This window comes from Fimicolochytrium jonesii (assembly GCF_025526975.1).
Source record: "Fimicolochytrium jonesii strain JEL569 chromosome Unknown EV422scaffold_8, whole genome shotgun sequence".
NCBI lineage: Eukaryota > Fungi > Chytridiomycota > Chytridiomycetes > Spizellomycetales > Powellomycetaceae > Fimicolochytrium > Fimicolochytrium jonesii.
This window is the reverse complement of record NW_026515675.1, coordinates 913,673-940,501: the sequence shown is the minus strand read 5'-3', so window position 1 is coordinate 940,501 and position 26,829 is coordinate 913,673. Positions and strand designations below refer to the sequence as shown.

At 54.6% G+C, this 26,829-nt stretch overlaps 12 protein-coding genes across 12 annotated transcripts; 6 read left to right on the top strand and 6 right to left on the bottom strand.

Annotated features, from left to right (window-relative positions):
• Positions 1-152: 152 nt before the first annotated feature.
• EV422DRAFT_526247 (uncharacterized protein) lies at positions 153-1,968 on the bottom strand. The gene is made up of 3 exons (XM_053070128.1): positions 1,752-1,968; positions 1,136-1,505; positions 153-1,019 (listed from the first exon to the last, which is right to left on the bottom strand). The coding sequence occupies exons 1-3, from the start codon at positions 1,888-1,890 to the stop codon at positions 542-544; spliced, it is 987 nt and encodes a 328-aa protein (XP_052926671.1). The 5' UTR covers positions 1,891-1,968; the 3' UTR covers positions 153-541.
• Positions 1,969-2,351: 383 nt separating this feature from the next.
• EV422DRAFT_526245 (Septin-type guanine nucleotide-binding (G) domain-containing protein) lies at positions 2,352-4,613 on the top strand. The gene is made up of 7 exons (XM_053070127.1): positions 2,352-2,551; positions 2,669-2,729; positions 3,164-3,295; positions 3,382-3,463; positions 3,538-3,675; positions 3,751-4,067; positions 4,153-4,613. Exons 1-7 carry the CDS (start codon positions 2,546-2,548, stop codon positions 4,350-4,352), a joined length of 936 nt encoding a protein of 311 aa, XP_052926670.1. The 5' UTR covers positions 2,352-2,545; the 3' UTR covers positions 4,353-4,613.
• A 157-nt stretch (positions 4,614-4,770) lies between these two features.
• On the top strand, positions 4,771-7,026 carry EV422DRAFT_614818 (peptidase M24, structural domain-containing protein; the record flags this gene model as incomplete). Its single annotated transcript, XM_053073935.1, has 7 exons — positions 4,771-4,966; positions 5,051-5,174; positions 5,247-5,320; positions 5,398-5,522; positions 5,599-6,099; positions 6,198-6,422; positions 6,595-7,026. The coding sequence occupies 7 exons, from the start codon at positions 4,771-4,773 to the stop codon at positions 6,889-6,891; spliced, it is 1,542 nt and encodes a 513-aa protein (XP_052926669.1). The 3' UTR covers positions 6,892-7,026.
• EV422DRAFT_526239 (uncharacterized protein) lies at positions 6,816-10,424 on the bottom strand. Its single transcript, XM_053070126.1, is given in 13 exon segments — positions 6,816-7,217; positions 7,319-7,344; positions 7,418-7,499; positions 7,575-7,894; positions 7,963-8,085; positions 8,196-8,199; positions 8,219-8,431; positions 8,502-8,687; positions 8,765-9,007; positions 9,067-9,147; positions 9,214-9,723; positions 9,806-9,832; positions 9,916-10,424. 13 exon segments carry the CDS (start codon positions 9,946-9,948, stop codon positions 7,161-7,163), a joined length of 1,905 nt encoding a protein of 634 aa, XP_052926668.1. The 5' UTR covers positions 9,949-10,424; the 3' UTR covers positions 6,816-7,160.
• A 2-nt stretch (positions 10,425-10,426) lies between these two features.
• On the bottom strand, positions 10,427-11,954 carry EV422DRAFT_526237 (uncharacterized protein). Its single transcript, XM_053070125.1, has 3 exons — positions 11,440-11,954; positions 11,186-11,382; positions 10,427-11,117 (listed from the first exon to the last, which is right to left on the bottom strand). Exons 1-3 carry the CDS (start codon positions 11,863-11,865, stop codon positions 10,763-10,765), a joined length of 978 nt encoding a protein of 325 aa, XP_052926667.1. The 5' UTR covers positions 11,866-11,954; the 3' UTR covers positions 10,427-10,762.
• A 42-nt stretch (positions 11,955-11,996) lies between these two features.
• Positions 11,997-14,407, top strand: EV422DRAFT_423086 (Rab3 GTPase-activating protein regulatory subunit N-terminus-domain-containing protein). Its single transcript, XM_053067116.1, has 7 exons — positions 11,997-12,296; positions 12,374-12,405; positions 12,471-12,655; positions 12,725-12,783; positions 12,863-12,924; positions 12,993-13,474; positions 13,559-14,407. Exons 1-7 carry the CDS (start codon positions 12,128-12,130, stop codon positions 14,220-14,222), a joined length of 1,653 nt encoding a protein of 550 aa, XP_052926666.1. The 5' UTR covers positions 11,997-12,127; the 3' UTR covers positions 14,223-14,407.
• Positions 14,408-14,591: 184 nt separating this feature from the next.
• Positions 14,592-16,272, bottom strand: EV422DRAFT_505735 (uncharacterized protein; the record flags this gene model as incomplete). Its single annotated transcript, XM_053068507.1, has 5 exons — positions 14,592-15,248; positions 15,324-15,440; positions 15,511-15,722; positions 15,944-16,114; positions 16,179-16,272. 5 exons carry the CDS (start codon positions 16,270-16,272, stop codon positions 14,592-14,594), a joined length of 1,251 nt encoding a protein of 416 aa, XP_052926665.1.
• Positions 16,273-16,784: 512 nt separating this feature from the next.
• EV422DRAFT_495312 (WD40-repeat-containing domain protein) lies at positions 16,785-18,565 on the top strand (the record flags this gene model as incomplete). Its single annotated transcript, XM_053067806.1, has 8 exons — positions 16,785-17,035; positions 17,065-17,273; positions 17,330-17,406; positions 17,473-17,579; positions 17,707-17,927; positions 17,997-18,100; positions 18,173-18,272; positions 18,348-18,565. Coding segments are annotated over 8 exons (1,287 nt in total), but the record flags the coding sequence as incomplete, so codon positions are not given.
• Positions 18,566-19,508: 943 nt separating this feature from the next.
• Positions 19,509-21,526, bottom strand: EV422DRAFT_422987 (origin recognition complex subunit 5-like protein). Its single transcript, XM_053067114.1, has 6 exons — positions 21,241-21,526; positions 20,866-21,183; positions 20,718-20,792; positions 20,350-20,641; positions 19,954-20,279; positions 19,509-19,871 (listed from the first exon to the last, which is right to left on the bottom strand). The coding sequence occupies exons 1-6, from the start codon at positions 21,361-21,363 to the stop codon at positions 19,602-19,604; spliced, it is 1,404 nt and encodes a 467-aa protein (XP_052926663.1). The 5' UTR covers positions 21,364-21,526; the 3' UTR covers positions 19,509-19,601.
• A 189-nt stretch (positions 21,527-21,715) lies between these two features.
• Positions 21,716-22,922, top strand: EV422DRAFT_526216 (protease propeptide/inhibitor). The gene is made up of 4 exons (XM_053070124.1): positions 21,716-21,855; positions 21,951-22,028; positions 22,116-22,187; positions 22,431-22,922. Exons 1-4 carry the CDS (start codon positions 21,849-21,851, stop codon positions 22,517-22,519), a joined length of 246 nt encoding a protein of 81 aa, XP_052926662.1. The 5' UTR covers positions 21,716-21,848; the 3' UTR covers positions 22,520-22,922.
• A 3-nt stretch (positions 22,923-22,925) lies between these two features.
• EV422DRAFT_577929 (uncharacterized protein) lies at positions 22,926-24,075 on the bottom strand. The gene is made up of 3 exons (XM_053073270.1): positions 23,688-24,075; positions 23,460-23,592; positions 22,926-23,389 (listed from the first exon to the last, which is right to left on the bottom strand). Exons 1-3 carry the CDS (start codon positions 23,933-23,935, stop codon positions 23,312-23,314), a joined length of 459 nt encoding a protein of 152 aa, XP_052926661.1. The 5' UTR covers positions 23,936-24,075; the 3' UTR covers positions 22,926-23,311.
• A 208-nt stretch (positions 24,076-24,283) lies between these two features.
• EV422DRAFT_577928 (uncharacterized protein) lies at positions 24,284-26,508 on the top strand. The gene is made up of 4 exons (XM_053073269.1): positions 24,284-24,703; positions 24,779-24,909; positions 24,981-26,123; positions 26,202-26,508. Exons 1-4 carry the CDS (start codon positions 24,487-24,489, stop codon positions 26,442-26,444), a joined length of 1,734 nt encoding a protein of 577 aa, XP_052926660.1. The 5' UTR covers positions 24,284-24,486; the 3' UTR covers positions 26,445-26,508.
• Positions 26,509-26,829: the final 321 nt, after the last annotated feature.

Sequence of the window (26,829 nt, the reverse complement as noted above, 5' to 3'; positions counted from 1 at the left end):
CATGCTTTCGCAGGTCAGCGGGAAGGGGTTTGTGCATTTTCGGCTGGGTGAGGGGCGTGGGGGAGGGGTGGCGGGAGGGGGAGAAGGGGCGGAGGCGGAGGTGGGGTTGGGATGAGTGTGGTTGGACATTGCGGGGACCATCCTTGAGGTGAGGGATGGTTGGGTTATGGGGATCGAGATGAAGGTGGACCCGAGGCTGCTGCTGATGTGGAGTTGCTGGGTGGCGTAATTGAGCTGCTGGTGGAGGTGTTCAAAGGCTTTCAAAGAAGCAAGCCGGCCGACGATGGTCCGAAAGTGCCAGTCGCGTGTTGCTCTTGGACATCAAAAAAGACGGGTCTTTCGCTTTACAACCCCAAGGACACACGTTGCAGCGACAAAATGGTTTCTTATTTACAGGACAGACGGTATGGTATGATACACCGCTGAAAAGCATAATCAAATAGAAAAAAAGAATGCAGTCGTATGTATGTACTCCCGTCTGCATATACGGGGTGCGCGCGGGTACCAATCCACATCAAACGTGTCTCCCAAAACGCCCTTCCTAAACATCCACCCCATTCTCGCCCCTCTCAACTCTCCTCCTCTTCGCCTCCCTGATCTCCTCCTCCCCACCGGCCTTCCTCATCTCCCCCTCCACAACCAACCGATCGCTCCCCAACAGCTCCCCAACACCCGCCTCCACAACCCCCACGATCTTTTCCAATGTCCCGTGGACTGTTGAGGGTTCCGCGGGCGTGGGTGTGGTGATGTCAAGCGAGGTGGTTTCATGGGAGTGGGAAGACGGCGAGGTGGGGCCTTCGGCGGCTTCGGCGAGCTTTTTGCGCTTGAGGCGGGTCATGGGGCCCGGGGGCGTGCCGGTGAGGGTGGTGGTGGTGGACGGGGAGGGGCTGAGGGATGTGCCGCGAGTGCGCTTGAGGGGTGTGGAGCCTGCGGCGAATTCGGACATGGAGATCGGGGCGGCGATTTGTTGCTCGTGGACTATGGGGGCTTTTACGAAGGTCTCTTTTATGTTTTGTGTTCTGGGATAAGGAGGGGAGTGGATTAGCATCCTTCGCTCGTACTTTACTGCAGTAGTCCTCGCTTCGCTCGCCCGTTCGCTCTCCGTCACTCCATTCGCGCGTTCGCTGGTACTTACTCCTCGATGACATGAGTCTTGTTGATGACTCTCTCAATCACGGGCTGAACCTCCGTAATGACTTTTGTCTTTACCACCTCATGAATAATGGGGGCCTTATAGACCTTCTCATGGACCACCTCTTCCCTGCGTTCCTCACTGAACGCCTCCGCCTGCTCCTCATATTTCCTAATATCCTCCTCGCTCGCTTTCTCGCGGTACTTGTGGGTTTCCTCCTCGAGTTGGACCTTCTCGACGGTGGGGGCCTCGGTGACGACGTCGAGGACCGGTTGGACGACTTGGACGATCTCGGTCTGGAGGCGCTCGCGCTCGATGATGGGTTGGATTTCTTCGCGTTCGATGGCGGTGATGTTTTCGTGGACTATGGCCTCTGTGAAATGGGGAGGGAGGGAGGGAGGGAACAATGATGTTGGTGTGTGTGCGCATTGTGTGTTGCGTACGAGGATGTTGGGCGGCCACGTGTTTCCTTAAGCATCCTTGCGCCTCGCTTCGCTCGGACCCTCGCGCAATCCTCCGCAACCCTCCCCACCCTCAAGCAACCTTGCGCCTCGCTTCGCTCAAACTCAAAAGCAATCCTCTCGCTAACGCTCGCCGTCCACTTCTCCTTTGTGTGTACCTTTGACTTCCTCCTCAACAACCTTTGGCTCCAACACCTTATCGGTCGCCTTTGGGGGCGCACTCCCACCATGGTATTCGTAGGCGGAACCGGACTGGGTGTCGATCTCTGTTTTGGTGATGTTTTTCTGTTCCGACATGGTTGTTTGATGTGAATTGGTGATATGTGAGGGGGGTTAAGTTGTAGTTGTGGAATTGGCAATAAGGATATATTATGTGTGGGGGGGGGGGGGGGGGGGGCGATATGTTCGATGCTCGAATAGCGGAGGGGCGGGGGGGTATGGGAAGCCAGCCAGCCCCTTTTTATACTTGGCAGACGGAGAGAGTTGAGCGAGGGGAGGGACGCGCGTGGGGGGCACGAGGGATGATGATGAATGATGCTAAGCCCTGCCTGCCTGCCTGCCCTGTCTGTCCTTGCAGTTACTTGTTACGCGTGGATGAGGTTGACAACCTGCCTATGACATCATCCATTCTCCCTTCCTTCAGGTCAATTCAATTGGCTCATGTGAGTGCATGATCCCACGTGCTATCAACTTAAAAACGACAGAGCCCGAATGCATGAATGGATGGATGCCGCACACGCACTTCAGATTCACTCATCCCTCATCCCTCAGCATCAGCGAGCGACTCGCGAGACTCCTCCTCACACGAGACAAACTTGCGCGGTGTCACTTCGCAAAGCCGCACGCCCGCCAGCCAGCCAGCCGTCACTCACTTCTGGTTACCCAACCGCCTCTCCACTTCAGACACAGAACCCCCTCCCTCCCTCCCAAAGTAAACCCCCCCACTGCTACCATGCTGGTACGTTGGCTACCCCGCACCGCATTCTATATCGGTCGTCGCACCCTCCGTCGGGTCAGCGTCACAAAAGAACCTTCTAACTTGTTTTGTTGTACGCAACCCCCCTCATGCTTATAGGCCTCCAACATTCGCAGGAAGACCGTCAAGAAGGGCTTGGCCTTCACTATCATGACCGTTGGTATGTTGAAGGGGGGGCCGGAGTCTGTGGTCGGGACGCGGGAGTTGGAGTCGTGAATCGAGCGAGGGCCGAGTTTGGGGAGTGGAGGGCGGAGGAAATCAAAGTTGGGCTTGGAAAGGAGAGGGCGCAAGGACGGCGAGAGAGATAGAGGCTAGGCCGGACGAGCGAGGAAACGCAAACGACAGTGAGAAAAAGAGCGACAGGGACTGCGAGCCCGGAGGCGGGGTTGACGAGAGAATGTTTGACACAGCGCGGTCTACAGCCTAACCTGATGGGATGGGATGGGATGGGAGGGGAGGGGAATTGGAGAGTTGGCACGGGGCTATTTATTCCTCGGTCCAACTCCTTCCTGCTCGCTGTCGTTCGAAGGATGTCGTGCGAATGTCGGTTTCCAACTGGTGGAACACCCTCTTACGTTCTCATCAAATGTACAGGCTCCTCGGGACTCGGAAAGACGACCTTCCTGAACACCCTATGCGAATCACCCGTCGTCCGCAAGTACGACCACTCCAGCCCCGAAAAAGCTGCCCTCGAAAAGACCGTCAGCATAAACCCCGTGTCGGTTGGTATGTTGGGACTGCGCTGCGGGGTGATGATCGAGTTATTGATCAGAGCTCAACCTGGCTGACGATGATATACTGTTTTATACTAGACATGGAGGAAGATGGTATCAGACTGGCATTGACGATCGTCGACACCCCTGGGTTCGGCGACAACATCAACAACGAGGGAGCGTATGTACCAGTCACCGGATTCTTCGCCCATTTCCTCTCCATTCAGTCACTCACATGCGAATTCTTTCCTACAGCTTCACGGATATCCTCGCCTACATCGAAAAACAATTCGACGACGTCCTCCAAGAAGAGTCCCGCATCAAACGTAACCCCAAATCCCAAGACAACCGCGTCCACGTCCTCCTGTACTTTATCCCTCCCACCGGCCACTCGTAAGTACCAATACCCTCCCTCCAAATCAACTTTCTCCCCCACTAAACTCTCCCACCCTCTCCCCCCCTTAACAGCCTCCGCGAAATCGATATCGAATTCATGCGCAAGCTCGCCCACCGCGTGAACGTGATCCCCGTCATTGCGAAAGCCGACACCCTCACACCCCCCGAGCTGGCCGCGACCAAGAAACGCGTGATGGAGGATATCGCGCACTACGGGATCCCGATCTACAATTTCCCGTATGATGAGGGGGAGGATGATGAGGAGACTATTGAGGAGAATCGGGAGTTGAGGGCCGCCCTGCCATTCGCAATCGTCGGATCCGAAGACGAGGTCGTCATCGACGGACGGAGGATCAGGTGTCGTCAGTACCCATGGGGTATCGTCGAAGGTAACTACAAATCCCCCTCCCCATCCCGTGCCCTCCCCCCTCCCCCTCTCCCCAAATCTGACCCCGTCCCTATTTTTGATTTCAGTCGACAACGCCCGCCACTGCGACTTCTCCCAACTCCGCTACAGCCTCCTCTCCTCGCACCTGCACGACCTCAAAGAGATCACGCACGATTTCTTGTACGAGCAGTACCGGACTGAGACTCTCAGTGGTGGGAATGGTGATGGGGACGAGGGGGAGGATGTGGTTGTTGATGATGATGATGAGGTGCCGTTGAGGGCGTAGTGGGGGAGAGGGAGGACATCATTGGCCGCTGGCGGAGTGATGGAAAAAAAACAAACATCAGGATTTGGGAGGAGACTTTGGCGTAGTTGCATTTTTCGCCGACGGCAGTATAGCTTCCCCTAGATAGCAGACACTAGACACTTTTCCCCGCATATATATAGACTTTTTTTCACTGTCCCGTTTCCTGGAATCTCATTTTTTTTTGTATTACGTTTTTGTGCAATGCATCGGTTCTGTTTGAAAGAAAACATCCACCGACGGGGAACACCTGGAGAACACTGAGGGAACATGCAGGTCAGCAGGTGCGCCCTGAACGCGTCCGACGGGAAAACGGGAACCTCCAACGTTGGGCAATTCTCGTCCTTGACCGGCATCCCCCCCCCCCCCCCCCCCCCCCCCCCCTACTCCCATCGCAACAATGCCCCCACCCGCCCCCCACCGTCTCCCCACCCTCACCACCCTCCTCACCGCCGCGTCACGACACCCGCCATGCCGCACCCTCCGCCCCCGCCCGGCGCCCTCATCACCCTCCCCACGCCGGCTAACCACCCCCGCCTCCAAAATCGGCCAACCGACGCCGGACACGCATCCGCATCTCCTCAAACCGGGTGAAGGTAAACGCCCCCACCCCCCCTTTCTCTTCCCATTATGCACAACGGACGCATTGGATGTTGATTTTTTTTTTTTTTGGTTTTCAGTGACGCGGGGGATACAGGGGACGGAATACGCGGCGCGGCGTGCGCGACTTGTGAGTGGGCTGCCCGACGGCAGTGTGGTGGTGGTCGCGGGGTATGGGTTGCGGTATGCGACGCAGGGGATCTTGTACGTATAACGGGTGTGGGGGGGGATCAACGTGCGAAGAGGTGGGTGGGCTGACGATGTTTGTGGGTGCAGTTACCCGTTTCATCAGAACACGGACCTGTTCTATCTGTGTGGGGTGAACGAGCCGGATTGTGCGTTGGTGCTGGGTAGGTAACCGTGCGGTCCCAACAACCAACACATCTATGGTCGTTTTTCAACACACTGATGGTACTTTGAATGGTAGAGAAAACGACGGGGGCGGGTTACAAGATGATCTTGTTTGTGAAGCCGACGGACGCGCATCGGGTCGTGTGGGACGGGCCGCGGGCGGGGTTGGAGGGCGCCGTGGGGTTCTTTGGGGCTACCGAGGTACAGTTCGTCAAAGCAGGTCATTTACGATTCCAATGGGGGTGAATTTTTCGTTCTGATGTTTCGTTCACGGCAGGCACGCTCAATCGACACATTCCAATCTTACCTAACCACCCTCACCTCCCCGACCGCCACCCGGCCCGTCTACACCGACCTTCCCCTGCACGGGCCCGCCGAATCCATCCTCAACAACACCGCCAAACCAGACCCCAGCACAACCAGCTACGCCTTCCCGCCCCGCGCATCAACCCCCCACCCCAAACCCAACATACACCCCCTCGCCCCGCACCTCACCCCGCACCGCCTCCTCAAATCCCGCGCAGAAACAGCCCTCCTCACCACCGCCTCCACCATCACCTCCAGCGCCTTCAAAGCCATGATGCGCGAAACCCCCCTCCCCAACACGGCAGAAAGCGACCTGTGGGCCCTCGCGGAGTACACGGCGCGGCGCGCAGGCGCGAGCGGGCTGGCGTATGTGCCGGTGGTCGCCGGGGGCGTGAACAGCCTGACGATCCATTATGTGGTCAATGATCAGCGGTTGCGACAGGGGGACTTGGTGTTGGTCGATGCGGGCGCGGTGAGGATCCATTCTTATCTTCCCCCCCTCCATGTCGATATCACAGGGGTAAACTAACACCTATGAAACTCTTTATTCCCCCCCCCCCCCCCCCGCAGGAATACGCCTCCTACTGCGCCGACGTAACGCGCACCTGGCCCACCAGCGGGGTCTTCACCGCCCCGCAACGGCAGCTCTACGAGGCCGTGCTGAGAGTTCAGAAGCAGTGTGTCGCCAAATGCACCGTGGAGAGCCGGACGAGCCTGGACGCGATCCAGCGCGAGTGTTGGGACGCGTTGAGGGTGGAGGTGCAGAAGGTGCTCGGGAGGGCCGTGGGTGTGAGGGTATGTGCTGGGTTGGCGAGGATAGGGTGGTTGGGGTGTCGTGGATTTTTTTTTTTTGGCGGGGGGGAGACTTGTATCCCGCCCACCGGGATAGTGTTGGGTGATAAACAAAGGCAGGAAACAAAAAAAAACGGACGACTGTTCATGCTTTTTTATTTCCCGCTACCCACAGGAAATGAACACCCTCTACCCTCACCACGTCGGGCACTACCTCGGTCTGGACGTGCACGACACCTTCTCCGTCTCGCGCTCGACGCCGCTGCAGGCCGGGATGGTGCTCACCATCGAGCCCGGGCTGTACATCCCCGACACGGCCGCGTACCCGCCGGGGTTGCGCGGGGTGGGTGTGCGGATTGAGGATGATGTGCTTGTCGGGGGGAGGGAGGAGGGGTGGGCGGCTGTGGTGTTGAGTGGCGGGGCGCCGAAGGAGGTGCGGGATGTGGAGGATTGTGTGAGGGGGGTTCTGTAGACGTGCGGCTGCTTCTTTGCGCAGTGTGAGATAACCCTGGCGTATGACCTGTTGATTGTACTGTATGTGCCATGTGTGTATATGTAGTAATTGTTTAGATATAGAGAACTCTAGCCGGTGAAGATGATATAGAGCGCTGAACTGCTACACTTCATGAACCTACGATGCCATGACGGAGATAATGGCCTAGACAAACCACGCAAAAAGTTAATAGAGTCACGGTGGGGAGATGTCGAAAGCCCAAAATGAATATATGTGTGCGTCTAGATCTAGGGAGTCCTCAGGTACGCCGCGGGGACCAGTCCTTTGCGAATTCCGTTGCTTGCCTGCATCCGAGATTGGAAATGAACAGTTTCAGCAAACCCTGCACTGTTGCCATCTCCCATCTTGGGATGAACAGCGAATCCAGCTCGATGATGCAGCTTACCATCACCCACCCACTCCCATCGACATCTAGAAAAGCAACATCGCAACCATTCAGGAAAGACAAGCACAGGTGTTTTGCAAAATATAGAGGGATCCTTACCTTCTTCAACAACCCAAACGACCTGCTGATCAGTGATGCTCATCTCTTCCTCCGTTTGGGCCGTATAGTCGTACGCCACCACCTGCGAAAGTAGATATGGGATCGTTGGGGACTGACAAAATGCTCGAACGGGAGGGACGAAAATGACGTGACGTACCACTTCTGTCCCCAATTGCTTGCCCGATGCCGTAGAAGCAACCGCCTCCACATCCGACCCCTCCGCAGCAACAGCGACGACAGGCGCCTCACTCGCTAACTCCATATAACTCGTCGGCACCAGCCCCTGTACAACCTTCCCTTTCTCGTCCTCCTTCTCTACAAGCGTCCAACCGGATCCGTCGTCGTGTTCTACGACTTTCACGATCTCTGCTTCGGCGACTTGTAGTTCCTCGGAGGCGGTGGCGGAGGGTGTGTAGTCGTAGAGTATGTAGGCGGAGGAGCCTCCGTACCATTTCGTGGAGCCGAGGATGCTTGAGACTGCAATGGAGTTGTGAGGTTGTAAGGCACAAAAAATATCGAGCGCGTGAGAGACGGCAAAGACATACTGGATCCGACGGAACTCATAGCGAGGGATTGCCTGCTGTCTAAGAAGGTTCGGCGCTTGTTCATTACGCCGGGACAGAGCGCGGGGATTTTGAGCTCGCATTTTAGGTGGGCATGGTACCCGCTGGGAAAGACATTAGTCAGTGGGCGGGAGTGAAATAGATTGTTGGGAGAACTACTACAAACCAATCTGCAAAAGTGGGGAAAGCGGAAGTCAGTCAGATCCAGGGACCATAATCTCTCGAACCAAAACATACCATCACAAGTCAGCCCCGGCTTCCCAACGCCCCATATCGTGCCGTGGCAATAGTCGCATGTTACGGGATGTACAAATGTTTTACCAGTGAGGTTGTGCGGGTGCATGTCCTCCAGGTCGGAAGAAAGGAGGCTGTATATTCGATCGATTTGGACTTGGAACTTGCTGCGTGAAGTTTGCTGCTTCATCGTTTCCCGTTTCTCTTCCAGGATGCTCTGCAACAACATCCTAGTTTAGAACCAGTATTGGGTTCATCTTACAACACCGATATGGAGTATATCGTACCTCCCGCACGCGTCCAATGTCTCCCTGTGCTGGATCCTTCTCGTAAACGTCCAGTAGTCGTTTTAGACCTTGAAGTGTCTTTTCCCTTTTCTCAATGTCCTCGTCAATCTGTGCCACACGTTTCACGAGTTTCCGGTATTTGTTTCCCAGGAAGATTGTGGCTGATTCGTCTTTCGTGAGGTGACTCTACAGTGATTTAATAACGGACGTCAGTCGTCCGTGCCGGGGAGGGCGAGAGCCTGTGTGAACATTACAGCTCATACCCCTTCTTCTGCTAATGCATCCAGTGAAAACTCTGCTGCCTCTGATGATGCAACGACAGCGAAATTGTTCCGCGAAACTGCATACGCTTGTGCATCAGCCTCGACGTTGACTTTCCCCACGGCTTCCTTCATGGACTTTGCCGACTCTTCCACAGAGGATGCAAGTGTTTGTTGGAGTGAAGTGGCGGATTGCCAGGAAGTTTGTAGCCGCCCCAATGTGTGCTGCAACAGTGAGAGCATGTCCTATAGTCGAAGACGTGAGTACACCTGAAGGAGTGATGACAAGCCTTGCCATCTTGTACCTCAAGCAATGCTGGTACATCCGTGTTGTGAAATCGACTCTTTACAGTGTTCGCGGAAAGGACGCTCAGAATATACGTGTTCTGTTACGTGAAGGGAATAAACATCGTGTCTTCATATGCGGCCCACGAGATGACCGATTCACGGACCTTGCCATTCCCAACATCAATCATCTCCTCCTTCAGTCTTCGTCGCAACTTTTCGCCAGCTTTACCATCCGGGGTCATGGCAGCCTTCTCCCTAACGGTCGCCAACGACGTACACAGCTGCTTGTACTTGCTCTCCGCCTTATCTTTCTCAGCATAGGTAAGATCCCGTGCAGCACACAGATCCATGAAGAAAGCTTCGTGCTTCTTTCGGGCCTGGTTCGTTTTCGACACGGCTGCGACTAGTTGATCGATAACCTGGGAGTGCAGGGTCTGCGAATACTCCTTGTGGGACTGTGCGATTCCTTCCGTCTGCTTCAAGAGAGTAGCCCAGCATGCTTCTGTCGACAAGGTGCTAGCATTCGATCCTGGTGTAGCGGAAATATGTCCTGCGTCGTGCCGCTGAGCATATTTTTGCGCCAGAGCGCCAAGCCGACGAGCGTAGTCATTCTCCAAGTCGGCCCGTTCGCGGGCAAATGCTGCGGCCGAGTCGCAGAAGCTGACGGCCTCGCCCTTTGATAGAATACTTCTCTTAGTCTCTGCAAGCTAGCAGGAACTGCAAATGGATACCATGTTTCCCAGGACGAAAGCTTACCAGTCGACGGTTTAGCGCCTGTACTTCCTGGGAATAACAAAGACATGTTGAGCAAGGTGCCATTCAGAGGTATCCAGAGCGCGGATAGTCCCCAACGACGGCCGGCATACCTGGACTTCTGGGCCGCCCGCCATCTCCTTCATTATGTGTTGCTGAGAGTGGGAAGCAACTTCGTTTTGAGTCTGTCGAAAACCAAGTAGTCCCAGGGTTCAAGTATATCAAACGCGACTTGGCCCAATAACAACTCGTGGCTAATCTCAACCCTAACCCAACTGCAAGTTCCCCACTTGCTTGTGGAACCCCAGGTGCAACACTTGCGACTGGGGTTTTAAAGATCGACGAGTAGATTCAGGCAGATCACACGCACATACTGATGTGCCAAATTAGTTCCATTGAAGACTTGGCCTGCGTCCCACTTGTTGTTTACACTTTGGCTAGGATAGTGATCTGTTGTTCCTTTCGTTGTCATAATAAATATGATGTCGTAGAACGAAATTGGTTCGGTTTTGCAAATTGCATGATCGCCGAAGAGGTCAGGAGGTAAGCGGAGAAGGAGTCGAGCGTACAGTCACCTCGCAAAACTCTGTACCCCCCCTGAAATAAATCAGCGACTGCCGCGACGCCAAATTCACGTGAGTGACCAATGTTGATTTCAATTAGAGGGGGGGCACAGAGTTTTGCGAGGTGACTGTACCAATCCATTCCTGCACCTTCGAGTGGGGTGAAAAAGGACGTGTCGAGACGACGGTCTCGGCTCTGCCAAACACCAACCGCGAACTCGTCGGTTTCGGGGTCATCGTCCTCATCTTCATAGTGGTCGGCCGCTGCCTTGATATCAATGGCACGGCCTTGGACAAGTTCCTTCAAACGACCTGCCCAGCGCTTAGCCGCAATGAAAATGCAGGCAGCGTGAATAGCCGATGCGCGGTTCTCCAAATCCAGGACCCCATTGTACAGTCACGTGTACACGAGTTGAAACCGAATTGAGGTGTTCGGATCCGGAGCGGCTATGGTGCGCAACGTCATTGCGCCGAAGACCGCACGCCATTTTCCGAGCGTGAAGCCCATGACACAGACGTCCTCTAAAGGGACGCCCGCAGTCAGCAACATAACCGCTTGGCCCGCTAGATACATCGCAAGTTGGGGTTCCGCGACGGTAGGTTCGACATCGCCTTTGAATTCACCAATCACGCACGAAGGTCTGTACTTCTCATCCCCGAGACAGTAAGACCGCGACAAATATACTGTGAAATCCGGCTGCATCTGACGCATGCCGGGGACGCACGAGCATGGGACCAACGCCTTTTCTTGCCTGATGTGGCACCAAAGTTAGGAAAAAACTTCTCTAAGGAGAATTCCAGACCCGATTCCAGTACTCACGCGAGTGGGTAAAAATCTACAAATCCCGCTCCGGGAACCTGAAAAATGGACTGCAGCACGCTGGTGATGTGCTGCGTAAGATTTGGCTCCGACTTGCGATAGCCGGCGGACTTTGGAGGCCAGGGTCCCCCAAACAGGGGTTCAGCCAGCAAGCACCTTTCCAGAGTTCCCAGTTCGTCGGTGGAGAGATCGGACCGCTACGGGTTCATGAGAGTTAATGTATTTTCAGCAACGGTTCAGTACACATCACTTACCAGGGGAAGGGTGCCTTTCTCATGCTCGTCTGGGTGAACAAAGCGTGTAACGAGACGCAAAGCGTAGTCGGAAAGATTTCCAAATGCTTCCCGCACGAAAAGGCCATGGGCCTCCAAAGTTGCCCAACCTTCCTCGTCCTTCAACGTGTGCGGTGCGGGATATTGACCGACGTCAATACCCACGCTCGCTACGCGCTCCGAGAGAGAGCTGGGATTCCCCGCTGGGTCGACGCAAAGAACGAAGCGCTCTCGGGCCGCCCTTTCCGGATACGACAGCTCTTTCCCATTCCCACCCCCGCTGTTGTTCGACGAGCCCGAACCAGAAGAGGAAGACGAGGAAACGGCAGACGTCACGGACTCCGACATGGCGTAACCCGAGGGAAAGAAAAAGGAAAGGAAGGAAGGAAAGGAGAGAAAGTCGCCCATAGTTCTATCTACTCACGTGCCCACCACCTGCGCTGTTGTTGAAGTTGAATCGCGATCAAGCAAGGCAAGCCGTCAAAACCATGACGTGTTGCTCGTCAAAGTCGCCCACGACCAAAGCCCCACATCTCCCTCGAAAAATACACTGTACGAGAGGTAGCTAAACAGCTTCTGTGCGGCAAAGAAGCTGCAAAGCCATAAACGCAGCTCCAAGTCCACTCTCAAAGCCTCGAGCGAGAACAATTGGCTATACCTTGAACGAAGGATGCAACCCGCGGGATCGCCAGACCCCCGAAACAGCCGTGTCTGGCGGAAACTCTCGCCCGAAGCCCTAGACAGTCTACGAGGCCCGATCCTGTTACGGCAGACGAGCAGCATCGAGGAGAACTGGAGGTGGGGCGCGGAGGACTCTAGCGCTGTTGAGGAACACGATGGTATGTATTGCCCATTGCGGGCTCGTTGTGTGATGCCCGTGGTTTGAATTGTACTGAAGTCCGTTCGCCGACTCTAGGAGCAAGTTGGGATGCTGACTGGGAATGGGGGGTACGTGGATGAATATCAATGGCACTATGTCTGGCCATGCAGTGGACTCACACTCTCTGTTCTAGGCCGAGAGCAAACATCAAAACGGAAACACCCGCCCCGCGTTGCCAACCTCGCCAATATGCCAGTTTGCCTCACTATCGCATGACGCAAACTATCTTGTCTGCGCCACGGATCGCTTGTTTGTGGTACTAAAAGCGGGACAGTCACAGGAGTACGCGCTGGTTGGGAAGGGGGTGCCTGAGGATAGGTTAGTGGAACGAATGAGAAAAGGGAGAGACGACGGACGGACGTGGGCTCATCAATAGATATCGATTAGGGATGAACAGATCACAGCGGTCACATGCGCACCGCTATTCATTCCCTCGAATGTAAAAAGCAAGTAGGTATGCGAACTGCAGGCTAAGCTGCATTCCTCTATGCAAACGTGTTGACGAAGATACGTGGACCAGACCAGGCGGTGTATCGATATCCGTGATAGTTGGCTTCTCGTCCGGCTACTTCAGGATATACGATGAGGTAACATAAGACCGCGGCGTGAGTGCGCATGGAGGATGACCCGATACTCACGGACCTTGGGCTTACAGCGTGGTCGGCTCCTAATCTCCCATCTCCTAAATCTCTCCCCCGTAATCGGCATCAAAATCCGGACAATCACGCCCACCTCCCTCGCCACCTCCATCGAACCCGACGGCGACGAAGTCCTTATCATCTACGGCGACTCCAAAGCCGTCAGCATCGACGGCCCGAGCGTGTGGATGGCCATCAAAGTGGTCGCGGGTTACAAAGACTTCGGCGAAACCTTGGAGCAGCCCGCCCTCGTGTACAAGAAATGGCAGTTCGATAAACAGAAGCGGATACTGGATATGGTCAGTTTGGGCCCTGCGAGCGCGACGGTGATTAGCCCGCCGGCTTTTCACCCGGTTTCGAGCACGTTTCTGAGCACGAGACGGACGGCGAGGTATATTGGGGTGGGGAGGCCGATGATTACGTTTTATGCGACGTCGGAGGCGGGGAGGTCGCATTCGTTGAAGAATGTTGCGACGAAGGTTACGAGTGCTGTTACAAAGTACGTTTTTCAAATGGCCCATTTCCATACTCGGGAACGCTCTAACCTCCCCCCTAATCCATTGTCCCTTTTTTTTTCTCGCAGCGCAATGTTCTCCTTCGCCAAAACAATCTGGACCCACACCCCCACCTCCCTCACCTCTGCCTACCCGCCCTCCACCCCCTCCCCTCCCGGCACTCCCACATCCTCAACACCCACCCTCCCCGACACAGTAGCCCCGCCCGTGCGCATGCCCGCCCTCTGCACCCTCTCCGACACCCAACGCCAAATCACCTCCATCAAACTGTCCCCCCCCTGCACGCTCACGGGGAAATCGAAACTGGCGGCGGTGACGGATTCGCTGGGGAGGTGCATGCTCGTGGATGTGGAGGAGGCGATGGTCGTGCGGGTGTTCAAGGGAGTGAGGGATGCGCAGTGTGGGTGGGTGCAGGTTGAGGCGGGGTTGCGGGGGGGCTCAGGCGGGCGACATGACACACCAGAGGGATCGAGACGGAGAGGGAAACCCCCCACCCTTCTACTTGCAATCTACGTCGCGCGCGGCGTGCTGGAGCTGTACCACGTACGCCACGGCCCGCGCGTCGCGGCGCTTGCGGTCGATAGGGAGTGTAAGTTGGTGCAGACGGCCACCGGGGTGTTGGGTGGGGCTTATGGTGGGCAGGGCGGGCCGGGGACGGGCGGGTTGGCGCAGTGTGTGTTGGTTGGGCCGACAGGGGAGGTGAGGCGGGTTAGGCCTGAGGGGTGTTTCTGAAGGCTTGGGGTGGGATATCATCCCCATTTACGCTTTGCCGTTCCGATATCATTTGTACATACGACATATTTGGGTCTCTGGGATCTACCCCTCACTGCGAATCATAACGGCAATAGACGCAAAGACCCCCGCCATTAAGCTGTCTACTTATACTGTCGGAAGGGAGTAAAGGCGGGAATCAACACTGGGCCGGGTCGGTACTGAGATTAGTGGCTAGTCCACGGCGCGGGGTATCTTATGTACAAAAAAGGGGGGTTAAGGACATCATGTCCCTGCTATATTTACAGTAACGCCGATACGCTACGCCGCGACGGGTATTCAAAAAAACGCCGATCGATGTCTGCGATGGGCCCAAATGGCATCACGTCCTCACGACAGCATGCTAACGTACGGCGCCGGCTTAATATCCAACGGCGACGTCTTCAGATGGACCGGCGACCTCCCATCCTGCTGTTCACTCATCTCCGCCAGACACCCGCTCGGAACCCAGCCCGTCCGTCCATCCTTCTCCACCTCACACCACCCCTCACACCGCCGTGCAATCACGAACCGGTCCCCGATCGATACGTCCAGCTCGTCGGCGAGGGTGGCGTTGTACTCGTAGACCGCGACGGCCTGCGCGCGTTCGGAGGGGGACGCGCTGCTATTTGTGGGTTGTGATGGTGCGAGGGATTTGGCGGTGTTGGTGTCTATCCGTAATGGCCGCATCGGCGCCTTCCCGCCGGGCAAAAGAATCATCTCCTCGACGCCCTCGGCGCGCTTCAACACAAACCGCGCGTTCGGCATATCCCTCAGGATATCCAGCGGCCACTCATACGTCTCCAATCGTCGTGTGCTCCCATCGTCTCTATCCAAAACGATCATCTCGTAGTTCTGCGGGTCGTCCCAGAGCTTGTACTTGCGCAGGACTTCGGGGATGATGAGGTTGATGGTGGCGTGGTTGGAGAGATGCACGGTTTTGTAGGGTTCGGATTTTCGGTTGAGGGAGGGGTCAATGTAGACGCGCATGGCGAGGACGTTTGTTACCTGAGGTGATGGGAGACGGGGCGTTATTTTTGAGGAGGGGGACTAAATTCTGGTTAGGGGCGGGGGAGCACTTACGGGATGCCGGGAGGTATCAACGGTATATTCGCGCTTCAGTACATCTCTGTTGGACACCTGTGGCGTTTGAGGTCGAAGGTTCGTCTTTGGCTTCAAAGTCTCTGTATGCTCGCAGTCCTGAAAAAGGCAATTGAAATCAGTCAACAAAGCAGATGAAAACGCTGTGCGAATGTAGTATGATTGATACCTGTGGCTCGCGGACCAATTCCCATACAGGTTTTAGATCCTCCCTCAGCTGTTCTAATGAGGCATACATTTCGTCTAGTTCTTGATTAAGCCGTCGTATTATAAGGTCTGATGGTAGCGAACGAGGTTTAGCATCGACCACGTCGGGTACATAAGTGTATAGATCTGGTTGCTCACTTTGTTGCGATATGATGTCCTTCAGTCCGGTTTGCTCTGGTGCCGATTAGATATGGTTGATGAGTCGATGAGCAACGGGTGGTTGGATGCGAAGCGAAGCGAAGAACAAAGGAAGGGCGAAGCGAAGCGGACGGAGAACGAAGAACGACTGTTCGTTGTCGCTTACACATTCACAGCTCGCTTCGCTCCTTATAAATGCGCCCGCGTTCGTCCTCAAGCATCCCCTCCTCCTCGCTTCCCTCGCCGCAGTCCCGTACCTTTGGGATGCTCCGAAACATAATCCCCGTCCTCAAACGGCAGTTCCAGCGCAACCTTCATATTATACATAGCCGTCAGAATCCTCAACCTATGCCCGACCGAGTGCACATTCAGCGCTCTGAGCATATCATGGTCGGCTCTCAGCAACTCCTCGCCCGTTATCTCGTTCTCTGCGAAAAACCCGATTATTTGAGGAAATGAAATGGAAGCATGGTTGTGGGAAAACTAACTCACCTAAAAACGACCGCGTGTATCCCGCCAGCCCGAGTTTAGCGATCCAGTGCCCCACTTGCTCGGGGGTTCCGGGGAAGTGGGCTTGGGCGAGCATTGTGATAGAAGCCGTGTCTATTGCGGAATATTATAGGCCGAATGCGGTGCGTTGGTGCTGTGGGTATTGGCCAATTTCCCACCCAGTGTACTGTACCTGAGGTGCTTTTTGGGAGAAACGTATGGGACAGTTTATAGTTGCCCGGTGGACGCGCGAAGAATGCGAAGAATCGAATTTGGGTTGTCTGCGTTTGACCAATGACCGCCAATGACCCCCTTGCCCACTTCCGGCTCTTCCGGCGCCAAATCGAGCCGATATGATATCTGCAATCTACCTAGTACAGTATGTACAGTCAAATTTATCGCCTCGCTCCGAGTGTTTGTAACAGTTCTTGAACGTAGGCAATTTACGTACAGCAGCAGTAGTTCCCAGCCATTGGCCATCGGTGAAGGTTTTAGAAGACCTCTACAGTAAAGGACGACCAGGGGTCCAGAACTCATGAACTTGGAACACCTCGGTAAAGAAAGAAAGAACGAGAATGGAATCTGGTCACTCAGATCTTGTTCTGATTTCTTTCAGTAGACCCGTTCGGCCAGCACCATTTGGAGAAAATCGACGGAACGCTATCAGATGGGAGTTTTGCGACATGCTGTAGTTTCAATCATAAAGGCAGCTTCATTGCTGTAGGAAATCTGGACGGGGAATGCGCCGTATGGTCTTTGAACACCAGAGGAGTGACCCGAAAGCTTGTTGGGCACGTTCATCGGATTACTTCCATCAGGCACGAGCTCCGACGCCGTTTTGCACTCCAAATATTTTCATTGTCTCATTATCAAGGCCTTTGATCTGTAGCTGGACTGACTGCGGCCGCTATCTTCTAACGAGCTCTGCGGATTGGAATTGCATAGTATGGGATCTGGACGATGGGTCTCGAATACAAACTGTGCGGTTCGAATGCCCTGTGGATTATGCGCAGATACATCCAGCACGGAGGTACTGCAGTTGCCGGTCGCTTGTTACGCAGAGGCGCTTGCTCACAGCGTATTGCCACGACCCTCGCGGTCTAGAGACACCATGATTGCAATCTTGCGAAGTGGCGATGCGGTATTGATGAAAGCCAAAAATGGTTCATCGAGTCAGATGCAACGTATCTCGCTCCATGCTTCTTTGCAAGTGGTACTGGCCAACTCGCAGGTACGGCACTTGCAGAGCCGTCCACTGATTTTGTTACCACCTTAACAGCGGACTTCCAATATGCAGGCACAACACGCAAGGACGATATGCTTTCATCCATCCGGAAATGAGATCCTGGTCGGAACGCAGAAGGGATACATCGTAACACTTGACGCCACAAAGTTTGAGGTAGGGTTGCCGTACCGAATGGAAGAGCTCATCCCATTGATGCTGACGTCCTGTTTTCGCCAGGTTATGAACTTCGTGCGAGTATGTGCTGCAGGCTTGCGGACCGTTCGATTTGACGCGAAGGGAAGGTAGGCACGGGTCGAGCACCGCTATAGGGCTACGGGACGAGGCGCTGAACATCAACCCCAGGGATCTTGTTGTCAATGCAAATGATAAGACGATACGAGTGTTCACGGTGCGGATGGACGAAGGCAAAATGCTTCTTGAGAACGAGCAGCGTTTCCAAGATTCGGTTAACCACCTCAGCTGGAAGGAATGCTTGTTCAGCGCTGATGGAGAGTTTGTTATTGGAGGTGAGGCATACGGCATTTGTGCTGGACATTTTGAGAGTCACCATGGATTCACCCTGATCGTGCAAACAGCATCCGATATCACATATACCCAGCGGATATACATATGGAATAGACATGTCGGGAATCTAGTGAAAGTGCTGGACAAGGACAAGGATGGCTTAGTGCAGATTGCGGTGAGCATTGCATTCGCCGCCGGCTCGGTCCCATACGATACTGATAAGTGCTGGGTGCGTTGCGTAATGTAGGCGCACCCGTACAAGCCGATGCTAGCGTCAGTCGGAACGTCCGGAACGGTGGATTTGTGGGGTCCTAGTTACAAACAACAATACTCGGCGCTTTGTCCTGGTATGTTCCCGGACCCGGCCTTCTAGGTCCCTTGAAAACCCCCGAGACGAGAAACCCAACATTCAAGCGTGCTAGATTTTGGTCTGTTGGATGAGAACTTCGAGTACCAGGAAAGGGAAAGCGAGTTCGACGAGGTACAACATGGCTACATGAGGATGGACGGGGGTACGCATGTCATGGTTGCAATTGACGTGCAATCACTATGTGTACGCAGGAGGAAGAGCCGCCAACAAAATCCAGCGAGGACGAAGAGCAGGATCCGGAAATCGATATCGTCACGATCGCACAAGTGAACCCGCATGATAGTGACGAAAGAGAAACGTTCGTTCCTCCTCTCAATCTGTTAGAGAAGCCTTCGCCGAGGGATCAACAACCTGCGGATTGGCAATGGCACATACCGGTGTGATCGAGTGGGTGCTTCGCAGAATACTGTGCTATCAATTTTGAGTCAGAACCCAATCCGAGCCGTCCAGCGGCGACGGTTGGGTTCCTCGACGCAGCACTCGCAGTGGCACTCGGTGGCGCAACAACGCAGCTTCCAATGGGTCCTCGAACGGGAACGGCGGCGGGAGTGGCAATGGCAGCGTGGAGAATGGCGAGAATGGCGGCGGTAACGGCAACGACGGCAGTAACGGCAACGATGGCGAGAGTGGCAACGGCGGTAACGGCAACGACGGCGAGAGTGACAACGGCGGCGGCGAAAGTGGCAACGGTAGCGGGGAGAGTGGCGAGAATGGCAACGGCGGCTCGAACTTCAGCGTCGGCGGGTGCATCAACATGTCCATCACCACCTCCAACACCGAAAGGCTGACCATCAAAGAATGGGGGCAAGGATGGTGGAGAACCCTTCTACTTCAAACTGGACGCCCTTTCCGTTATCCGACTATAGCCGATGGAGCATCGTGGTAATTCGACTCTGAAGTTCCTCACTTCAAGACAAAGATAAGCATGAGTATGATTTGCGATGCATAGTATAGGTGCGATGATCAACACGACCCTGTTCTGCTTTTTCGACCGCTTGTGCCTCGCAGCCTCCTGTTGCTGCGTGTCCTCCGGCTTACGCTGCTCGATGGCTCGTCTATCTCCCTCTGTCGCTGCTCTAACGCAGCTGCATTCCCTAGCTCTTGAGCCTGCGCGTCGGCCACCCGAAAGCAGAGAAAACCTGTGCGAAAGTAGATACATTCCATATTATCCATCCCTTTGCGACGAAGTAATGTATATGCAAACAGTGTTTCACATTCCCCCCCCACCCCCCCCCCCCCCCCCCCAAAAAAAAATATATATAGAGAGCTCTACCTACAGTTTCCTTATACCCTGCACTCCTCCTCCCTACTCAAAGTCAAACAAATACATCCCCACCGCAAACCCCACCGATCTAGCCACCGCGGCAACCGTCTCATAGCTCATATTGCATTTACACTTGACGCCGTCCAACTTATCCGGCGGGCTGATGCGTATCAGGAGGCGGAGGTTGACGAGGGTCGTGAGCTGCATGTACACGTCGACGGTGGCATCCATGTCGTCGGGGATGATGGAGTAGAAGATGGCGAGAAGGCGTTCGAGGGGAAAGGCTTTTGGGCCGAGGAGTTGTTGGCGGAGCTGAGTGATTAGGGGGGATGAGTCGGTGAGATGAATGAGCGTTTAGAGGTGTTGATCATGAAAATTCATGGAGATGCGTTACCTTCCCGCCCTCCTTATTAACCCTCCCCTTAACACTCCCGCCACCCCTCTTCTTCCTCCCCTCCTCTCCCCCCTTCGAAAAGAACCGCATATCCAGCCGTGGCGGGTTGTACGACGCCAAAAACGACGCAATGGCCAAAAATTTCGTATAATGTGGCAGATCGACCGCTCTCGACGTGGCAGTCAAGATGACGGAATGGGTATAGTCGGAAATGGAAGTTTTCATCTGGTCGAGGCTGGAGACTTGCCGGAGGTAGATGGGCTCGAGGGCTTCTTTGAAGTAGGGGACGAAGCGGCCGTAGAGTTTGGAGGTTTCTTCTCGTGTGACTGTGTCAAATCGTCAATATAAAGCACGTAACCCCCAAAACGAGCCGATATGACAGCTAATGACACTTACAAGTCCCATTCCGCACCGGCTCCAAATACTTCGGAAAGAAAACCTTGACGAGGTACCTCAGCTCGCCCAGATCCCTGCACGGGTACCGAAACATATCATAAAGCAGCTCAACGAAATTCGTAAAGAATGCCAGTTCTTCGTCGGGCGGGCAGTCACGCTCGAGAATGCGTAGGGTGTCATATTTGCCGTAAGCGGGGAATGCGAGGGTGTAGGGCTCGAAGGAGCCGGCGGTGGAGCGGAAGTCGTCCCAAGTTAGGTGGCTTATTAGGAGGATTGTTATGTTGGAGGCAACCTGTGGGTGTGGCGGCATTTGAAGCCGCTGTTAGAAAGGTGGTTGAGGGGACGCAAAACTGTATCAGGAAACTTACGCAATCTTCCAGACGGAGGAGGGCGGGTAGTAACAGAGGATTGATAGTCTTTAACCTCTCGCAGTCGTCAAACACCTATTGGGGTGAACAATCCGGTCATAAGCGAAATCACAACCGCATGAACAGCTCCCACATCCAACCAACCCACCAAAACCGTTTTTATCCCCTCCCCAGCGTCGCCCCACCCTCTCTGCACCTCCCCCAACCTCGCCCTAAAATCCGCCACATTATCACACCTTGCCCACGTCCCCCAGGGACCCGCACAATCGTTCCCCAGCGGTTCCGGTTGGAAACCCGCCAATTGGGCTAGAGCGCTCTCGAACAGCAGCCGGGGCGTGAATCGCTCGACGCAGTTTAGCCATGCGTAGCGAACGGCGGGGTTGGCATGCAGGAGGGATTTTAGGAGAGTGGTTTTGCCCGAGCCCCGGGGGCCAGTGATGAGGAGGGCTGGCGGGGTTGGGATGTCCTATCAAACCATATGAGCGAGATTGCAGCGGACGAGGAGAGGGTCGGGAACACCGACCTTGTCGAATAGCAAGGAAAGAGCCTCGATTTGCTCTTCTCGTCCCGGAAAGCGGCTGTAAATGCTGGTGTGATCAACGCCGTGGTCGAGTTCTTCACTCTCAGCGCTGCCTGTCCCCAACATGCCTACTTGCGTTTCTGATCCGTTCGATGCTTGAAACGAAAGGTCGCGTTCAAGTTGCAGAAACGAGGGCCGAAGTCACGTTGGAAGCCGATATATTTTGTCCGAACGCGGCGGGACAAATGTCCCCCCGTGGGTGCTGTGCGTGGTGTGGAGTCTGGACGGGACGTCCGGGATGGGACGGAACGGAGAGCCCTACTGTAGACCGAGGAGCTTATTAACCAGATCAAGCCTCTCTGGCCTTGCCGATCTGCGAGATATGATTGGCCACGCAATCTGTTCCGATAGCAAGGTTGTGCGAGTTCTCAGTCACGTGGAGCGTTGGCAGACCTTTATTTGCTTTTAATAGTCTGCTGTGCGTTCACCTTGTTGTGACATCATCTCCGACGGTCTCTCGCACCTCTTCCGACCCCCCCAGTTCGAACAACAGTCGCAAAAACGCATCGCTCCCCCCCACCACTCCCCACTCCCAGTCCACCAACCCAACCATGTCAGGTACGACTCCCCCATCTCAACTGGCCAGGGGCCCGTCCGGCTTGGTTGGTCAGAGTCCCCAGTCCGTCTGTCCTCACCTCCCCCGCCCCTCACAGGAAAGTACATCGTCGTCTTCAAGGAGGGGACCCCCCAGTCTGAAATCGACCAGGCCGCCAAGGACGTCGAGGCCCAAGGTATGGGAGGGAGATACGGGGCTGGTTCAAGAAGTTTAGCATGGGTCTGAACAAAACGCGTTTGGGGTGTTTGTTGTGTGGTTATAGGAGGCAAGATTGGGCATCGCTATGATACTACCATGAAGGGGTTCTCGGCGACTGTGCCTGACAACCTTATTAGTAAGTATCGCGTGAGGGACAATGAGTAGTAATGGGGTTGGTGAGCGTTGGGTGGGGCTGGCCCCATCTCTTTCTGCACGCCAGCGAGCTGCGGTGTGAGTGCTTCCCGGCGCTCTACCTCCTTGTCGCGAGCGGAATGGGTTGGGGATCTCATCTCATCAATCAAACCATCAACCGACCAACGTTCGATGTGAAGCAGCCGGACTCTTGTTTACTCATACCCTTGTCAATTCCCCCAATCAGCAACCTTCAAAGCCCACGAGAAGGTAGACTACATCGAGGCCGACGGCGAGGTCTCTGCCTACGCAAAAAGTATCGGGATCGGAAAGTAGAAACACACCTACAGTGTTTTGAACTACAGCCTCCTCTACGTTTCCGATGCTGCCCGACAATTGTAACGCGTGCGAAAGTGAACCTGTACTGTTTTCCATCAAATCCCCCATTTTGTTTTTTTTGGACCGGGCTCAATAAGAAAGTCAATTGCCATAGCGACATGTGCGATTTCGTGAGATCGACGAATGCGCTATAGGGGGGTTAGTAAAGTTGAGCTTGCCTAGGAGGAGCGAAAACGAAGGAGAGGAATCCCGGCTTGACGACGATGCAAGCTCCTAATTTGGTCAGGAGAGCCTGGTTTTCATCTTTATCGTCTTGACGGGGGTCGGGTTGCGATATTTCTTATGCAAAATGCTACGTGATCCGTAGCGGCATAGGGCGTGTATGGTAGGTAGACCGGCCAGTAATCTGTCTTGCGTTGAGGTCCACGCAAATGACTTTCCGCAACCTGCAAGATTTCTGACGTGCTCAATCTGCAAGTGGCACGCCAATCTGCTCATGAAGCGAGGGCCGATGTAAGGATATGCGAGCTTTCATGTGCTCGGCGATCTATTTTGCCGTTGGTGAGAATATCCGCAGTCCTTCTAATCCTTCACATAGTCGAGATTCCACCTCTCCACTCGAATCCGCCCCCCATTTGACCAATCCATCGCAAAGTTCTCGCGACACCAAACTGCGTTGAACGAAGGCGCCGCATCCATTCATCGTCCATCTGACTCACACATCGCCAGTCTCCATACGTAATAACTCCCATGAAGTCCCAGTCTATTCTTCAACAGTGTAATCGGGTTCTATTTGTAAAGAGGCTTCTCCTTCAAATGCACCGGTGTTTGTCCCTCTGGTGTCTCGGGTATGACCTTCGTTATGCCCTGTAAAATTGACGGCGGTGTTAACGACTCGATTCTCAGTATACTCCCTTAGGTATAAGGGAAAACATACCAGTTTCTTGAAAACACAATCGTTGAAGGCCTTCTCCTGAGGCCGGCATTGGAAGAGGTGGTGGTTGTTCATGTCTAGGCATTCCCAGTGCTGGGTCCATTCCTTGTCGCAGTTGTCTTTCAGTTTCTTGATACTGCGAGAGAGAGAGAGAAAACAGTGTCAGGATACGTTTCCTTCAGTAGCGCCGTGCAACGTGATTGAAGTAGGCAAATCGAATCCCCAACTCACAGGTCAAGCGCACATCTCGTAACCTTCCTCCCCTCCTTCAAACAATGCTTGGGATCCTGGCTCTCATTCTTGCACAACACATAATCGTCATTGTACTTCTTGCAGTACGAGGCGAAATGGAACGCCATTGACTCCAGCGGGGCGGACGTGCACCCGACCTCGGGGACTGCTGGCGCAATGTCGCTGGAGAGGGGGTTTTTTTCGACCCAGAGGCCTTCGACGAAATTTCCTTCGCGATGTGTCGTCATGGTGGTGGAGCGGGGGTTGGGTGGTGTACGTGGGGGATGATGGGTGCGGGGACCTGAACGTGAGGGATGTGCTGCAGTGGACGATCGCAGAGGGTATCTGAGCGGTGAAGTCAACGAAAAGCTGGGTGTTTTGTGCGAAGGTTGGGGGATAGAACAGAGGGACATGAGAACACGGACACGGGTCCCACATGAGAACACGAACTCCTTGACGGTGGACATGAGAACACGCCCTTCAACAATCAGGATTGTGGACGCAGGTGTAATTTCGCGTGTGTGTGCGGGGGGGGGGGGGGGGGGGATGGGCGAAACATGAGAGCGTGTCGTACAGTAGGGCTCTTACGGCAGGAACATGAACAAGGCGATGTCCACAAACTGTTCCAGCTGTTGTATGGAACACTACCACCTCCTCCATAACACCGAAATACAAGTTAGCCTAAGGGTGCTGACAGGTCATCCCCACCGCTGTACATATATCCAGTCACAAAAGAAAGTTTTGCAGTTCAAGAGTCCGGCGCAAGTCGAAGCAGAAACGCGGAAAACAACACGGCAACATGTTGGGAAGCACCAACGCGGACACCGTCGGGCGGCAGGACGTGAAGGAAGCCATTGCCCGTTCTCAGGCAGTGCTGAAGGTCGCCAACAAATATAGAGTCGCCCTGTGGTCACTGGCAGGGGTCATGCAGGACATGTCCGAGGTGTTGGTGGACTTGGGGAGATGTAAAGCGGTCAGGGTGGCCGAGAAGACGAAGGCGCACGGGCTGCAGCAGGGTACGAATTCTAAAGGCACCTGTCGAACAACCTTTCAAAGGAATGGGTTGTTTGCTCACCCATTCTTCACGTTAGACGCCGTTCAGCACTGTGGGGAGCTACATTTGACAATGTCGAAGCGGTTTAGGGAAATCGGAGACTGCGTGCATAGAGAATTAGAAGAGCCTCTGCAGAACAGCATAGAGGAGCACGCACAAACGGTCACGGTAGGTTCTCACCGGATGCCTGTCAATTCGGCGAAATGCCTGCGCTGACATCACTGTTTTGCTTTGCGTAGGCGAACGAGAAACGTTTACTACAGATGGAGAGGGAGATCCAGGATAAGATCAAAAAAGCCGAAGTCAAATCGAAGAAAAAGTGGATGCGCGACAACACACAGACCCAGCAAGCAGCAAAGGATCACGCTCGGTATGTCGCAGAACTGTCGGATCTGAAGTTCTTCAACCAGAACATCATAGTCGGGGAAGAGGCGCGGAATCTGCGGGTGATGGAAGGGCATTTGGCAAAGCTCCTCCAATCGATGACGGGGTCCATGGATCACTGTGTGCATGGGGCGAAAGCATGTGTGGAGGAGCTGAAAGACAGTAACTGCCAAAAATCACTCTCGTCCCCCGGTCGGCCGTCACCACTTGACCGCGTCAACACGGCGCCGGTTTTGTCCACCAACCTTCTCGCCACTCCGAGCCTGCGTCGCGGATCACTAGACAGCAATCTCGGCGAAGTGGCGCAGGCGGACGATGAGCCTATCATCCAGTACAACAGTCTCGGACGGAGAGGGGCCAAAAGGGAACGCAACGCTTCGGCCGGTGCCGCTCTCAGCACATCGTCGCCGAATAAGAGCAGTCCGGTCTCGGCAGGCTTCCCACAACTATCCCTCCCGACATTCACTCCCCTATCCGGCGACTCCTCCCCAACAAAAGTCTTCACCCGCGAAAACTTCTCATTCGGCGCCGCAGCGCCGAAATCCATCATCAAACAAAACACCAACAACACATCAAACACCACCACCGATCGCAGCGGGACACCCACAAGCACCGGGTCCCCGCGAAGCAGCAGCGAGCAAAAACGCCGCGTAGCCTTCCCAACCTCCAAACCCATCGCGACCGTCCAATCCGAATCCGAAACTCCCATCACCGACCTCCTAGGCGGAGGCGCAACACTCTCCTCACTCTACCCCGACATCTTTGCCGCAGAAAGCATGAACATCGCCTCGGTCCCCGTCATCGCGCACACGGCGGTGGTGCGCAACCCGGCGGTGTATGTAGCCGGCGGAGAGGGCGATGCGGCGAGCGAGATTGGGAGTGTGGTGGGCACGACGGAGAGTTTGGTGGGGATGATTCCGTTGAAGAAGGGGATGGATTTGGTGTACGCAATACACGATTTCACAGCGAGGAGTGCTAAGGAGATGAGTTTAAGAAAGGTAAGGCCCCTCTTTTTCCCAACCCCTTCTCGTCTTTGAAAACTCCAGCTAACCACCCCCCGCTTTTCTCCATCAAAGGGCGACGTAATCGAAGTCAAAAAACGCCACGGCACCTGGATCTACGGCACCAAATTCACCCGCCGCGCCAAAATTCCCGGGCCATCCACTCCAACAACACCCACCGACCCATCTCCCCTGGGTTCATCAGACCGTTTCCGCCGTGGCCCGCCACAACAGCAAAACAACAACACCCCCGCCGACGCAAAACCGGAAGTAGGCTGGATCCCGATGGCGTTTGTAGCGAAGTTTAGTGCTTCTTGAGAACCACACAAAAACATCAACATCATCATCTCTCGCTAGGCGTATCTCCCCCCCCCCCCCCCCCTTCCCTTTCTTTGTAGATTTAGAACTGTTTCTATGTTTTTTCGTCGTGTCCTTTCTGTAGCATGTAGACACTGTGTATAGTTTTGTGTTTTCGTTCTTTTCGTATATTGTTTTTTTTCCCCATTTCCCCCGGTTTCCAAGTACGAGAAAAGAGCGTAAGATGAATGCAAGTCGCGGCGCTTTTTTTTTTTGGTAGTCCTTCGTACAGATGTTTTCGGTCACAGTATATATGTGTTGATGTAGTCCTTTTGCAACCCTGTACATTGAGGTCATCGTGAGAGGTAGGTCCGAAGGACCCGTTTCCGTCTGCTCCGGTGTTCTA

Bases quoted from the DNA above. Each gene is read 5' to 3' on its own strand.
- EV422DRAFT_526247 (XM_053070128.1), bottom strand. From the start codon at position 1,890: ATGTCGGAACAGAAAAACATCACCAAAACAGAGATCGACACCCAGTCC. The intron at 1,506-1,751 runs GTACACACAAAG...CCCATTTCACAG, and splicing joins TGTTGAGGAGGAAGTCAAAG to AGGCCATAGTCCACGAAAAC. The intron at 1,020-1,135 runs GTAAGTACCAGC...TCCTTATCCCAG, and splicing joins AAGACTCATGTCATCGAGGA to AACACAAAACATAAAAGAGA.
- EV422DRAFT_526245 (XM_053070127.1), top strand. The intron at 3,676-3,750 runs GTAAGTACCAAT...CCCCCTTAACAG, and splicing joins ATCCCTCCCACCGGCCACTC to CCTCCGCGAAATCGATATCG. The intron at 4,068-4,152 runs GTAACTACAAAT...TTTTGATTTCAG, and splicing joins CCCATGGGGTATCGTCGAAG to TCGACAACGCCCGCCACTGC.
- EV422DRAFT_526239 (XM_053070126.1), bottom strand. From the start codon at position 9,948: ATGAAGGAGATGGCGGGCGGCCCAGAAGTCCAG. The intron at 8,432-8,501 runs GTACGATATACT...ATGTTGTTGCAG, and splicing joins ACATTGGACGCGTGCGGGAG to AGCATCCTGGAAGAGAAACG. The intron at 7,500-7,574 runs GTACGTCACGTC...CTACTTTCGCAG, and splicing joins AGCAATTGGGGACAGAAGTG to GTGGTGGCGTACGACTATAC.
- EV422DRAFT_526237 (XM_053070125.1), bottom strand. From the start codon at position 11,865: ATGGGCGACTTTCTCTCCTTTCCTTCCTTCCTTTCCTTTTTCTTTCCC. The intron at 11,383-11,439 runs GTAAGTGATGTG...ATGAACCCGTAG, and splicing joins AGAAAGGCACCCTTCCCCTG to CGGTCCGATCTCTCCACCGA. The intron at 11,118-11,185 runs GTGAGTACTGGA...GTGCCACATCAG, and splicing joins GTAGATTTTTACCCACTCGC to GCAAGAAAAGGCGTTGGTCC.
- EV422DRAFT_423086 (XM_053067116.1), top strand. From the start codon at position 12,128: ATGCAACCCGCGGGATCGCCAGACCCCCGAAACAGCCGTGTCTGGCGG. The intron at 12,297-12,373 runs GTATGTATTGCC...CGCCGACTCTAG, and splicing joins CGCTGTTGAGGAACACGATG to GAGCAAGTTGGGATGCTGAC. The intron at 12,406-12,470 runs GTACGTGGATGA...TCTCTGTTCTAG, and splicing joins ATGCTGACTGGGAATGGGGG to GCCGAGAGCAAACATCAAAA.
- EV422DRAFT_422987 (XM_053067114.1), bottom strand. From the start codon at position 21,363: ATGTTGGGGACAGGCAGCGCTGAGAGTGAAGAACTCGACCACGGCGTT. The intron at 20,793-20,865 runs GTGGGTTGGTTG...TCACCCCAATAG, and splicing joins AGGGGATAAAAACGGTTTTG to GTGTTTGACGACTGCGAGAG. The intron at 20,280-20,349 runs GTAAGTGTCATT...GATTTGACACAG, and splicing joins GCCGGTGCGGAATGGGACTT to TCACACGAGAAGAAACCTCC.
- EV422DRAFT_526216 (XM_053070124.1), top strand. The intron at 22,029-22,115 runs GTATGGGAGGGA...GTGTGGTTATAG, and splicing joins CAAGGACGTCGAGGCCCAAG to GAGGCAAGATTGGGCATCGC. The intron at 22,188-22,430 runs GTAAGTATCGCG...TCCCCCAATCAG, and splicing joins TGTGCCTGACAACCTTATTA to CAACCTTCAAAGCCCACGAG.
- EV422DRAFT_577929 (XM_053073270.1), bottom strand. From the start codon at position 23,935: ATGACGACACATCGCGAAGGAAATTTCGTCGAAGGCCTCTGGGTCGAA. The intron at 23,593-23,687 runs GTGAGTTGGGGA...TCTCTCTCGCAG, and splicing joins ACGAGATGTGCGCTTGACCT to TATCAAGAAACTGAAAGACA. The intron at 23,390-23,459 runs GTATGTTTTCCC...TCAATTTTACAG, and splicing joins ATTGTGTTTTCAAGAAACTG to GGCATAACGAAGGTCATACC.
- EV422DRAFT_577928 (XM_053073269.1), top strand. From the start codon at position 24,487: ATGTTGGGAAGCACCAACGCGGACACCGTCGGGCGGCAGGACGTGAAG. The intron at 24,704-24,778 runs GTACGAATTCTA...TCTTCACGTTAG, and splicing joins GGCGCACGGGCTGCAGCAGG to ACGCCGTTCAGCACTGTGGG. The intron at 26,124-26,201 runs GTAAGGCCCCTC...TCTCCATCAAAG, and splicing joins AGGAGATGAGTTTAAGAAAG to GGCGACGTAATCGAAGTCAA.